General features: G+C 47.4%; 1 protein-coding gene across 5 annotated transcripts in view; it reads right to left on the reverse strand.

The window, feature by feature from the left end:
• Positions 1-397: 397 nt before the first annotated feature.
• Positions 398-13,742, reverse strand: part of LOC144138022 (uncharacterized) — a 298,058-nt gene continuing 284,713 nt past the window's right edge. For all 5 annotated transcript variants that reach the window (XM_077670092.1, XM_077670100.1, XM_077670076.1 and 2 more), the window contains exon 3: positions 398-1,698. In XM_077670092.1, coding sequence (XP_077526218.1) covers positions 1,206-1,698 — 493 coding nt within the window. In that variant the 3' untranslated portion in view covers positions 398-1,205. The remainder of the gene's footprint in view (positions 1,699-13,742) is intronic.

Genomic DNA, 13,742 nt, shown 5'->3' on the forward strand with positions numbered 1-13,742 from the left:
GGCGGGCTAAAGTGGGGAAAGCCACAGTCCCTGCGTGAATCACATGTCCTGCGCTTGGAGCTGGTGGTGGCTTCGCGAAGGGAGATTACACCGTTGAACAGTCCTCCTCACGTCTCGTGTTTCTCGACGCACTCGCCACGTCTCGCTCACCGTTCTGAAAAATCAGCAACAAGACCAAGCCCAATAGCACCCAAAAAATGACCCTTGCTCCCAGGTATGCCAGGCTGAAACGTTTGCGTTGGGTCGTCGCCCACCTATGGCTGGGATTCAGCAATGGTTTTATGACTTGGCTTCAAGATTGTACCGTAACGCTCCCTTCAAGGGTATCGTTACTCCATGCTGAAAGCCCTCAGAATATCAAAAACAAGTCTGTAGAATGAGCAGAAAGAGACAGTGGGAATGAGGCGCCAGATTTGGCAAAAACTGTTTATTACGTGAGTGTAATACCTCCACAGAGTTTAGTTATACGCGCCTTTTTTAAGGACTCCGCCATTGTAAGAAATGGTACAATTACGGTTACGGTAGTAATTTGATTTTTCACACTGCGAACATCAAGGAGTTGCTTGGCGAGGGAAAGGCATTCTTTTCTCGAGGCTAACATTTATTGAAGACTCCTGAAAAATTGTAAGGATAACTAAATGCCTTTCGAGCCCGCACTTTCACGTCGGCGAAAGGCTGTTTGAACTGCCTTGTTCGGGTTCAGGATGTTATACACTTGTGACGCTCTATAATAAACTCAATCCGTTCAATACCTATATTTGCGGACAGCCAAACAGGCTGTTTTAATGGTTTTGTTAGCGCTTTGACAACACCATACATTATTAAGGCTCAGCAAAAATTGAAGGAAGGCAGGTAAGGTGATCCGTGTGCGCTGTTCTCACGAGGCTTTGTCGAAAACCCCTGGGGTTCTACTTAAAATTTCATTAACTCGACAAAAATGGCGTAAACAGGAGAATAAAGGATTCCTTACGACAATACTTTTTCCATTGCGGAAACACAGATATGCTCCGTTCAAGTCATGTGGTTTATGATGCACCAAGTGACTAGAGCGCGGGCCGGTGACCCCGAGCCGGGTCAGCTCACAGCATTGTTTCCAGCACTCCAGTTGCGAGTTCAGATGTCACGGACGCCCCGATGACCCGGGATCCCGACCGCTGCAGCACTACGAGTCCGGCGGCGGCCGTGCAGTCGCCGCCCCGCCAAGGCTACCTCCTGGCGTCTTCAGCGGTCCCTTCTCCCACAGGCGCTCCTAGGTCGTCTTCATCGTCGGCGTCATCGTCATAGTCGTTGACAACGTCATGAATGAAGCTCGGCTCGGGAAAGAAGCTGACAGATGCGGACCGAGGAGACCCCGACCGAGGCGACGCGGGCCTGGGCGATCCGGAGCGAGGACTCGGTACTCCGGGCACGTGCAAAATGGCCGCCACCGCGCCGAACTTGACGCTGCTGCTCCGCCGACGGGACTCGCGGCGACCGCCTGCTCCGGACTTCCCGCCGGGCACAAGGTCACTGGCGAAGTCTACCTCATCATCGCCTGACGAAGAGGAAGATGACACAGGTGGCCCCGCGCCGCGCCGATCCTCCTCAATGTTATTATGCGGAGGTCGAGAGGTCGTCTCCCCCGAAGAAGAGTCTCGTGAGAAGAAGGACGGCTTCTCCCCTCCGCCACCGGGGATCTCGAGCCGAGCTGCGCGAATCCTGCGACAGGCGAAAAGGATGCCTTTCAAACGCAAAGCCGCCATTCATTTGTCAACGCTCAGTAAGATTTAAAATAGCTCAACAGCAACGCATAATGCAAGAAGCCAGAGTCGCTCTTCACCATCCTGCCGTTGACTCCGACAGTGACCTAACAGTAACGCGGGAAGGTGTATTACACATACTATTAAAATGTGGTCCTAACAAATGTGGAGGCCTCACGGCATTCCTAATGCCTTCGTATACTGGTACGCTGAATATTTATCAGAGTTCCTAAATGGCCGTATTGATTTTTCACTAACTACGGTGGATATACTGGCTGATTGGGTTATGGCAAGCGTTAAACCAATTCATAGAAGGTGACCCCTTATCGTTCGACAATTATCGTCCCATTGATATTACAAGCAGTTGTTACAAACTTCGTGAGCCTTGTATTGCAAACAACGTGTATAAACCTCTCATACAACCAGAGCATCGACGTGGATCCATAAAGATGGTTATCAACTCTTATGCAGTGAGTTACAACTGTGCCTGAATTTTGCGTGTGCTTGATGTGTCTGAGCGAACTGACGTATTGTTTCTAGATCGCTGTAAAGTCTTTGATAAAGTGCCACAACGGAAATTACATTGTTTAGCCTTACCTGGAAAAATCGTTCAAGGAATTCGCGCTTATCTTCAATATAGACGTCAGGATGTACTTATTAACAATTTCTCATCAACCATTCTTCGTGCCTCTTGTGCCGTTCCACAGGGAAGTGTGCTGGGGACTTTTCTGTTTTTAATTTATGTTACTGATTTAGCTGCTGTCATTGCTGAAAACGTCTCTGTACGTTTGTTCGCAGATGATTCTATAATTTTTAAACAACTTTTCTCACCGCGTGAACATGTGGAATTACAACACTCACTATCATAAACTATAATATCGCTATCATAAACTGGTGTCAGAAATGGGGCATGCAGCTAAACACTGAAGAACTGTGCTACTGCATGTGCCCAGGAAACTAAAGCCTAGACGATTTTGATATTCTCTAAGGGGACAATATCATAAATAATGTAGAGAGATATACGTATTTATGCGTCACAATCACAAGCAAGCTAATTTGGTCAAACCAGTTATCTAATATCACCGCATCTGCAATACGTAAACTATGGTTTCTGAAAATAAACTTGAAATCTGCACCCTTACACACCAAGATTATAGCCTATAACACTTTTTTTTCGTTCAGAGCTTCAGTATGCTTCCAATATTCCGGATTCCCACATAAAGAAAGATTCGCAACTGGAGCGCATTAAAAGAAAAGCAGTGAGATGTATTTTTGGCAACTACCGCAGGCTTCATTACACGCCAAACGAAATATACTTAAACAAAATTTGTACTTTAGAAGCCCGCAGAAAGTTCAGTAGCCTTTTCTTTCTTTACTACTGTATGTCTGGTAATATAAAAGAAGATCTCCCTCACATTTGTCAACACGACGTACCACACGACGTACGTACAAGCCATGGTCATGAATATTCTCTAGCCCCGATTTCTTCAGATCAAACGCTTTAAAATACAGTTTTTAATACTGGAGCTGTTTGGACCGAGCAATATCCGTCCGTAGCACCAAAAATCTTAGACGCGTGAGGAAAAGTGGCGAGGACGCAAGGAGACAACGAGCAGATCTTGGGAGTGCCCGCCTCAAGAAAATAATATCGAAGGGGAAGCCCCGGGAATCTAACCCTGGACATTTACGCCGTGAAACCGACAACCTAACCATTGGGCCACCCAAGGGACAAGGGGTGCGGGATTAGCAGCGGCGGGGAGCAATAGCGCGTGTAGCCGATTAGAAAGAAGAAAAGTAAAGCCGTTCCACTCAATGTGAAAGCGGTCGGAAGTGTAGAGAAGTGAATCGCCATAATTGGCTGTGCACGGCGCCGTTATCCGCTCACTCTTACCACCCATTGCGCTCTTCGTCGCCCTGTGTCGTTCCTCTCCTGATGAATTCAACGGACGTTTGTCCAACGCATTTCAAATTTCCCGTCTGCGCAGTGGTCGCGCGTCCCCTGTGTGAAACTTCGCCAGCAGGACTTCTTTTCGTAAACTGGCATATTCTCCCGGAGGTGCCGGTGTTGCACTGCTACTTTTTTTCGCTGACTATCGTAAAAACCAACCCAACTAGGGTTCCTAACTAAATGAACGCGGGCGCTGCCGGTTAATTACGTATATTTTGACTCTGCGTGCCTGCAGTTTTCTTTGCGCTAACGGGGAGATGTATGGCAAGCGCCATCGGTTCACGAGTTTAAAACGCTTATGACAATAAAAACAGCTGGGCTTTCGAAGCGTCTGGGGGCGCCGCGGCTATACGACGGAACACCGTGTGTCTCTACTTGGGTCCAGCGAGCAAGCTACGACAAGGCGAGCCACTAAGGTGCTCTGCACTTAAACAGAAACGCTTCCCATGGCCAGAATCGTACCTGTGTCCCTCGCGTTATGAAACCGGCGTCTATCCGATTGAACTATCATCGCATTTGAGACGCACAAAATTTCCTTTGGGTTCATAAGCGCGGGCGTTGGCTTTGGACTTTGCCGCGGGTTCTAGCGCTTGCTAATTCAGTCAACTTCGGGAGAGATGTGATAGCCTGCGGATGAAACGATCCGGGCCCGACAGCCATGGAGAACTTTTGTATGTATGTATGTTTGTGTTTATTGGCGCAAGGGTAACTAGGACCAAAGAGCGCCAAAACTATGTTAAGTGGTCCGTCAATAGTCAGGTTTGAGCTTAAAATATGTATGAAATGAGTATGATATATCCTAAAATACTGTATATATGGGTGTAGAGGGCCCGTAGACTAAAAAATGGAGATGTTCATAATGGCGGATGAAAGGGATTGTGAATGGAACGCGACTGTAGCTCGAGCCGAAGAGCACGCTACGGCAGCGGGCCCCTCGTGCGAACAATGAAAACATGAAGGCTTTGCTCAATGCTTGTAGGCTCTGAGGTCACGCACTGTACGAAATGAGCTTTAAAAACTTGACATCTGCAAGATAACTTAATAGGGACTTGTTTGTGAACATAGGTTCATCTCCTAAGAACAGTGACGGGTGTAGCGGAATGTTGAAAGTATAGATTTTAGGGAAATGCCGTTTTCTGGCCTCATTGCAGGATGCGCACTCAATTAACACATGGAGGACGGAGAGCCGGTCCCCACACTTATCACAAACCGGTGGGGGTGTGCCATTTAAAAGATATGCGTGCGTAGCGTAAGTGTGGCCGATGCGTAGTCTGCAAATCGATACTTCAATGAATCTGTTTTGTTTTTCTGTTGTGTATCTTCCTAGGTGGGGTTTTATTGAGTGGAGCTTGTTTTCTGTGTGTGTGTCCCACGTGTCCTGCCAGCGTTTACGGATTCCCCTTCGGATCACTGGCTTCAGATCGAGGTAAGGGATTTCCGCGACGTCAACACCACTATGGAGGGCCGCCAAAGTGGCGTTCTGGTCGGCAATTTCATTGCCTAGAATGCCACTGTGTCCAGGGATCCAGCAAACAAGTATTTTTAGTTGTAATTTATGAGCAGTCACGAGAGCTTTAAAAAGGTGATTGAGGACAACATTTTTTGTAGGTTTAAAGGAACCTAGTGCCGTAACGACACTTAAGGAGTCTGTGTAGATAACTGATTCTTGTATTTTGTTCTGTGTAATGTGCTCCACTGTGATTAAAATACCATAAGCTTCTGCTGTAAAGATACTGGTATTTTTGTTCAAGGTCCTCGTGCTGGCGAAATCCGGGCCATGTGCAGCACACGACACAGCGGAAGCACACTTCGAGGCATCCGTGTAAAATGAGGTGTATGGATATGTGTGTTGTAGTTGTAAAAAATGCTGGGAGATCAGCTCACGAGGTGCACGGCGCTTATCAATGCGTTTAAAGGATGTGTCACAACGAATCGTTGACATTTCCCAAGGCGGGACTTCGTCGGCGATGGAAGTCTTCATGCCCTCATCGAAAGACACCCCTATTTCCTCTGCAAGGCCTTTGACACGTAAGGATAAAGGGGCAAGGATCGAAGGGCGCGCTAAATACAAATGGGCAGATGAGACGTCATTCAGAAATGAACTGCACGGGTGATTCTTCACAGACATTGTCCTAGTAGCATAGAGCAGTGCTGTATAAGCACGCTGGTGCTCCAGGCACCAGTGGTCACATTCTACATAGAGACTTTGAATTGGACTTGTCCTGAAGGCTCCCGAGGCAAGGCGAAGGCCCAAATGTAGCACTGGGTCCAACATTTTTAGGGCAGTTTTAGATGCAGACCCGTATGTTACGCTTCCGTAGTCTATACGGGACCTAACTAAACTGATAAAGAGGCGTAAAAGGCAATCTTTATCAGCACCGTAAGACTGATGCGACAAAACTTTTAAAATGTTTACGGTGTTTAGGCATTTCTGTTTGAGTGTTTTTATGTGCCGTATGAATGTTAGCTTTTCGTCAAGTATAACACCTAAAAACTTGTGTTCTTTTTTGACGGGAATCCGTTCTCCGTTCAGCGTAATGTCAGGTTCCGGATGGATTCCACGCTGTCTTGTGAATAAAACACATGTACTTTTCTGAGGATTTAGTTTAAAACCATTTTCCTCTGTCCATTTCCGGAGCCTGTTTACACCTAACTGTATTTGCCTTTCACAGATGGACAGGTTGGAAGACCTAAAGCTAATATGAACATCATCAACATACAGTGAGTAGGAGATTGTGGGTGGCAAGGATTTTCCAAGCGAATTCATTTTAACTACAAATAGAGTACAGCTTAATACTCCACCTTGGGGAACACCATTTTCTTGTATGTACGTTCTGGATACAACTGTCCCTATTCTTACCCTAAACATTCGCTGTGACAAATAACTTTCAATAGTGTTTAACATACGCCCAGACACACCGAAAGCCTTGAGATCAAGCAGTATGCCGTGGCGCCAAGTTGTGTCATATGCTTTTTCTATGTCAAAGAAAACAGAAAGACAGTGCTGTTTGTGGATGAAAGCATCTTTGACATATGACTCGAAGGCTACCAGCTGGTCAGTTGTGCTTCGACCTGATCGAAAACCCGCCTGACAACTGTCCAGGATGCCGTTATATTCAAGAAAATACATTAGCCTCTTATTTACCATTTTTTCAAAAAGCTTTCCCAAGCAACTTGTTAAAGCTATTGGTCGGTAACTGGCAGGTAGTGAGGCATCTTTCCCTTCTTTCAGTACGGCAACTACAACAGCTTCTCTCCAAGCTCTCGGAAAGTATCCTGCCGCCCAAATTTTATTGAAAAAGTGCAAAAGTGTTTGGAGAGTTTCTGTGTGCAGATGTTGTATCATTGCATAGGATATCCTATCTGCCCCCGGTGCTGAAGCCTTACATGTTCCTAGGGCAACCAAAAGCTCTGTTGAAGAAAAATCCGAGTTGTATGGTTCATCGGATGTTCTGTTATCTCTAATCGGTTTTTTCTCCATGGATGATTTGTGTCGTAAAAAAGTATTCGTGTAGTGAGTAGAACTCGAAATATATTGAAAGTGTTTTGCAAGTGCGTTGGCCTGGTCCTCCAGGGTGTCGCCCGCACTGCTAACCAAGGGTAGGCTGTGTGTTTTATGTCCATTAAGCTTTTTAATTCTATTCCATACCTTGCCTGTATCTGTGTATGAATTGATAGAAGTCACAAAAGAGCGCCAGCTCTCCCTTTTGGCTTGCTGGCGAATGCGCCTTCCTTGTGCTTTCGCGCGTTTGAAGGAAATTAGGTTTTCAGAAGTGGGATACCTGCGGAGGGCACCCCATGCCTTATTTTGCGCCTTCCGTGCATGCCGACACTCGTCATTCCACCACGGCCTCCTAGCGTTAGGTGTGGCACCAGATGTTTGTGGAATTGAGCACTCAGCGGCATGAAGTATATGGGCCGTAATCAGTTCACAGGCTTCATCAATGCCCAAATGGCTTAAAGATGTGTATGAAAGCTGAGATAGTTGTTTAAATTTCAGCCAATCTGCAGCAGATTCCCTAAACCTTTTATAGGAGTTGAAGTTGTTAGGGATTTTGTCAATGCTTTTCAGGATGACTGGGAAGTGGTCGCTCCCATAAGGATTATTGTCAACTCCCCATTCAACAGATGGAAAGAGGACAGAAGAGCCGATTGCCAGGTCTATGTGTGAGTATGTGTTGTGTGTAGTGTTGTAGTATGTCGGCTGTTTTTTATTGAGTAGACAAGCTCCGGAAGAAAATAAAAACTTTTCTAGCAAGCGGCCCCGGGCATCTGTCCGTTGAGACCCCCAGAGTTCACTGTGAGCATTAAAGTCGCCTACCAATAAGAAGGGTTCCGGGAGCTCATCTATGAGGGACTCGAATTCTGAGCTCGATAGACGGTAATCCGGGGGAACGTATAAAGAGCAAACTGTTATTAACCTATTAAAGAGGATTGCTCGGACTGCCACAGCTTCGAGGGCAGTGAGCAACTGAAGAGGTGAGCAGGGGACCGACTTTTGCAAGACAATCGCTACACCACCAGAGGAGTGAGTGTAGCAGTCCCTGTCTCTCCTGAATACCGAATATTGTTTGAGAAAGTTGGTTTGTGTAGGTTTTAAGTGTGTTTCTTGTAGGCATAGGATATTTGGATGGTACTTATTAAGGATTTCGTAGACATCATCGAGGTTTCGAATTAATCCCCTACAGTTCCATTGGATAATGCTTTGAACTGCCATAAAAGGTTAGAAGAAAGGTGCTGAGCATAGGTTTTGTTTAGATGGAGATCCCTATGTCACTGAGCCCGAATCAGGGCCAGTGGCTCGGGGAGCTTGTGATTTTTTGCCGCGGCCAAAACTACCGCGCTGGTCTTTAGATGACTGCGATGCAGGCCGGGATGGCGTGACATCCATGTCCTCGTCCGGGTTTTGGGGCATTGACGGGAGGGAGGTTTTACGGCGCCCATCCCGCAACGCGTTTGATGGGATGGCAGAAGATTCAGCCACCACCTTTTTTGATGTGTTGGACATGGCTGCAGAAGAGGCGCCTCCTGTACCCACATCCATTGCCACCGCAGTTTCGGCGGTCGGGGTCTGTCGAGGAGCGACAGCAACGCCACTCCCAGAGCAATTCTGGTCAGGTGCAACGCCTGCGGGCACTGCTGGCGATGCACGAGTTGTTTGGCCTGCCAGGGGCAGCACCTCGAGGGGTGTGTGCGCCACTAAGTCAGTTTCACTATACTGAGTGGCCGCAGAAACCAGACGCCGCCCCACCCCCCGGCGGGCAGCGCTGGCGTAGCTCCCTGAAGGAAGCAGAGCATAACGCTTACGGGCTTCTGGAAATGAAAGATTTTGCGTCACTTTTAGGTTGATGATTTCTTTTTCTTTCTTAAACTCCTGGCAAGAGCGAGAGTATGCTCCATGGGGTCCTCCACAGTTGCTGCACTTTAGTTGTGTGCTTTTGCAGTCGTCAGCATAATGGTCCTGCTCAGAGCACTTTGCACACGTTTGTTTTCCTCGGCACGAATTGCTGCCGTGCCCATACCTCTGGCAGATGAAACAACGTCGCGGGTTTGGTATGTATACTCTGGTCTTACAGCGCAGAAACCCTGCGTTTACGTACTCTGGCAAAGTGCATCGATTATGTGCTTCGTATTAGTCAGTATTATGTGCTTCGTCTTAATTTCGTTTCCGTCCCGTCTAATGGTGATGCGTCGCACAGCGGTTACCCCCTGCTCGCGCAAACCTTCAAGCAGGTCAAAGTCTGTTTCGTTGATCAGTTCTGATTCGGAGATGACACCCTGGCAGCTGTTAAGGGTACGGTGGGGAGTTACTGTGATCTCAAGGTCGGCTAGCTTGGTTTGCTTCAAAAGAGTGTTGGACTGCTCTCTACTCTTGACTTCGATCATCAGGTCTCCAGAACTGAGCTTTTTCGCTTCATAGTTTTTTCCTATCAAACCTTCAATAAATTTTGCAACCAAAAATACAGATTTGCTGGTAACGGGAGTTTCTTTATCAGCTGACTGCATCACTAGGAAGCGTGGGAAGTTGTCAGGGTTGTTGAAGGCGAGGTTAGAAATCGGTTTGAAAATTTCTTCGGTGCGGCCTCGTTTCGGAGGCCGATCAGTTCGTTTGGATGGAATGGAGAAGGAAGCCATAAACTATGGAATGAATTCGGTGGCAAGGCCAGTCACCCACCACGGAGCCCAACAAGGGAACGTGGCTTTGCAGCGCACGCTAACTGTACGTTGCCACTATAACCCTATGCTCGGGATCTAGGTTGAAGCCTTCGCACAGGGTTAACCCTCGCCGCCTGGGGAAAACGGAGAAATGAAGAAAAGAGAAGATGACAGGACAGGGTTAGGAAGGACAATAGGAAAGCAAAAGAATGGAGAGGAGGACAGGAAAAGGCGACTGGCTGATTTCCCCCAGGTCGGGTCAGACTGGGGGCACCGTCTACGGGAAGCGGGGGCCGAAGTGATGTGTTGCCTCTGCCAGGGGGCCATAAAGGTCCAAAACAACCCTGGCTTTGGCTCAACCACCAGGATGCCCTTTTCCCCGGACACGGCAAAGCCACGCACAGCCAAGGGCGTGGGTGGGTCCAACCCACATGGGCTCGGGGTCCGCGGTGTCGCCACTACCGTCACCTTGAATAGACAAGGCGCCCCTGAGGGCAATGGAGAACTTTTAGTGTCACGTTCGGACATAACTGTTAGGTGCACCAGCCGGGTCAACCACGAAGAGAGAGGGGCCGCCTCTCCAGCCTTGCACCACTATTGCAAGCTGCGCCATTTTTCCCTACAACTCTGGAAGACAGGCATTCACTGCTCTCTGACATTTTTCACTCTAATAGTCTTCTTGTTGACTCGGAGCGTCACCTGCTTTGTTAAATTTGATGCTGCTGCTTTATTAACGCGATAGCGTTAGTTGGCTCATTTTTCGCTTTTGTCGTGGCCTGCCAGCCATCCGCTATCAGCCGTGCTCATTAAGCGTCCCCGGAAGTACATCATCCGTTCTAACACACAACAGCAATTGAGGCAGCCAGATACGAGGGCTCGCCGTGAGAACAGAGCAGCGGCACATTGCGGACTGAAGGGTACTGATACTACGACCGAGACCAAGAAGAGATACGCGATTTCAGCAGGCGCCCCGATTGCACAGTGATCTTCTTTCTACGCGCCGTGTGTAGTCTCATATTGGGCTGACATGGACGCCATCCGTTCTTGCAACTTACAAAACCACCAAAGCGCATCTCCATTTACCGAAAATGACGCCGGCGCCAACATTATGCCACGTAGTTAAAAAAGGGGGCAAAAAGATCAACGCCTGCCTCTCAAAACCAAGTAAAGCTGGGAATATATCCACAAACTAACCAAAAAAGTGTCCCAATAAGGATATAAAACCGATCATATGGCGTCTGATTGCACAAATTTCAAAATTGCTTTTCAAATTTTTCCCGGCCCTGTCACCGGTGCAAGGTCTGTCTGGAAACTTGAAATGGCATCACGCGGCCATTTAAAAAGAACTCTCAAAATAGGTCATCCTGTAATCCCAGAGAACAGCCAGGTAAGAATGCTTGTCATGGCCCTACAGGAAAGTCGCAGAGCCGATTTCACCATCGCTAAAATACCGGATATCATTGACCTTTCGGATTACATAGCAAGAAACCTCTACAGGGGAACAGCGGGAATAAATGAAAGGACGAAAGGTATGCAGGCAGGAATATCTCTACGGCCTGCAGTACCTAAACCTAGCGGCACTGAAGAAGGCCGCATATCAGAACAGCATGTAGGGCAGCTCTCAACCTCCAAATATTCACGATCACCACAAGGGTCTTTAATTTGTGTCATGTATTACCTTTGAAGAAATCATAGAGTTCCTCTCCTAGCCCAAAAAGAACATCTGAGAAAAAGCAATAATAGGACCAGCCATCACATGCATTACAGGCTCAAGTTCGCAGAAAAAGCATTTGGACGCCATTATTCATACGTCGCCGATCCAGCACCATTCCCTAATAGCGTTCCCCCTGCCGAAAAACATACTGCAAACTGAGGCAAGGACAGACGACAAGCTAGTGTCGAATTCCGTCGAGTAAAGTTCCGAAACAACGAAAACACACCACACTCCGAAGAAGGGATTTTGGAAAGTACGAATGCAACAATTTTGTCATAGTGGGCTACTGTGACAGTCGCTGTGAAGTCAATACCATCCTACACACAGTAACACAAAAAAGTGGAACCTCGGCGCATTCTTTTGGCGATCCGCCTAACGCAACTATTGAATAGATGCTTAACCACCATTAAAAACGCAGAAAAAGCCATTAGTCTTTTGGCTGGAGGCAGGTCCTCTTAACCACAATGTTTAAAGTTAACATCCCATTACACCCGGACACAAGGCTCTGACAAGTAATGACGCAGCAGACCAAGCCATTTGTAGGTTTGTTATATCTTGGGTTGTTCGCCCTGTTGTGATTACTGCTATATTACTTTTGAAAAATGTCTATGTTTGGTTTTTCCTGCATTCATTTTTCATTGCACGTTCTCATGTTTTGTATCTTTCCTTTGTTCCACACCGTTTGTGGGCAATGTCGCATGTACGGGGGGGGGGGGGGGGGGAAATGGCCGCCGTCAGGCAGAGTTATTGCCGTTTGCCTCTCCACACGGGACATCGTTTGTCTGAATAAAATTAAAGTAAATGAAATGAAAATTGCGGGGACTCGCAAGCCATTCTTCGTGTTTACCACGACTACAACATTAACCCTCCCTCTCTCCGCACCCCCCCCCCCCCCCCCCCCCCCCAAAGGAAAAACTAAAATCGTCTGCTCATCCGACGCGTATAGAAACACCATACTTCCTCCTGCCAAACGGCGATCTCAACTTTGAAGAATCGCAGACTCTGCACAAGATACAAACCTATCACAAGCCTAGATAAGGGAAGATGTTTGGTAAAAATCGTTTCACATTAACTTACAACTGTGCTAAAACCGCAGAAACATCCACTCTATTTTACTCAGTCTCGTCCTATCCGAAGATATTGTGATCGGCGAACAATTAAAACAAAACACATTCCAAATATATCGATCCATGGTCAGTAGCCCTGTCCAGCTTGGCAATTGAAGATCAGCGAGAGGTAATTCTAGGGCCCTGTAATTCGGGGCTACCATCTATCGGTCCCCCATTTTTCGATTCTTTCAATAAGGCGCGTTCACAATGGTCTTTCTCTCTCTGTGTTTTATAAGAAACCAAAACGAGGATTAAGGAGGCGACACTTCGAAATAAAAACTTTTAAACACTGGCACATCTGCCTTCTCGCTCGTACTCGCCAACACCACGTAGCCGTAACTCTTCACGCCAACATCTGAGGCCACGAAAGCGTAGATGGCCTGCCTCTCCTGTGTTGCCGTGATTAGAACAAATTGAAGCAGTTCCACTCAACGTGAAGGCTGTTGGAAGTGCAGAGCAGTTTTTTGCCAGTAGGGCTGCGGCTCCACTCTTTCCTACCGCCCCTACGCTCTTCCATTCTCTATTTGACTCCTGTCTTGAAGAATTCAACGGAGGTTTGCTGAATGTAATTCAATTTTCCCGCCTTCGCAGTGCTCACCCGCCTTTCCATGGGACAGCTCGAATCCTTGTCTTTAGCTTTTGTTTCTTGTTCTGCCCGGATCATCAGCCCGAGCGGGAAGGCTGTTCTTTTTGTGCTTGCTTTCATCTCGCACATGCTGGAGCCTTTCGGCGCCATTTTGAATTCGTCTTTTCATTTTTCTTCGGCGGCCACTTTTTTTCTCTTACTATCGTAAAAAAACAACTCAGCGAGCATTCCTAACTAGCTGGACTCTGGGACTGCCGGTTATTTACATGTATTTTGCCCCAAATGTACCTGCAGTTTTCCGTGCGATTAATAATGAGGTTATGTATGAGAAGTGCCAGCGGATCCAGGGGTTTCAAACGGTTCTGCGAGTGTAAACCTTTTGTCCCGTTAGCTTTTGGCCGGAAGGCTAAATCAAAGGACAAGCGGGTATCGTTTCGACACCTCTCTTTGAGTGCATGACGCGGAGTACCTGCAGTGGATAGATTGCGTG

Source organism: Haemaphysalis longicornis, unplaced genomic scaffold (genome assembly GCF_048455015.1).
Source record: "Haemaphysalis longicornis isolate Haplotype H1 unplaced genomic scaffold, Haemaphysalis longicornis Haplotype H1 scaffold_1, whole genome shotgun sequence".
Classification (NCBI taxonomy): domain Eukaryota; kingdom Metazoa; phylum Arthropoda; class Arachnida; order Ixodida; family Ixodidae; genus Haemaphysalis; species Haemaphysalis longicornis.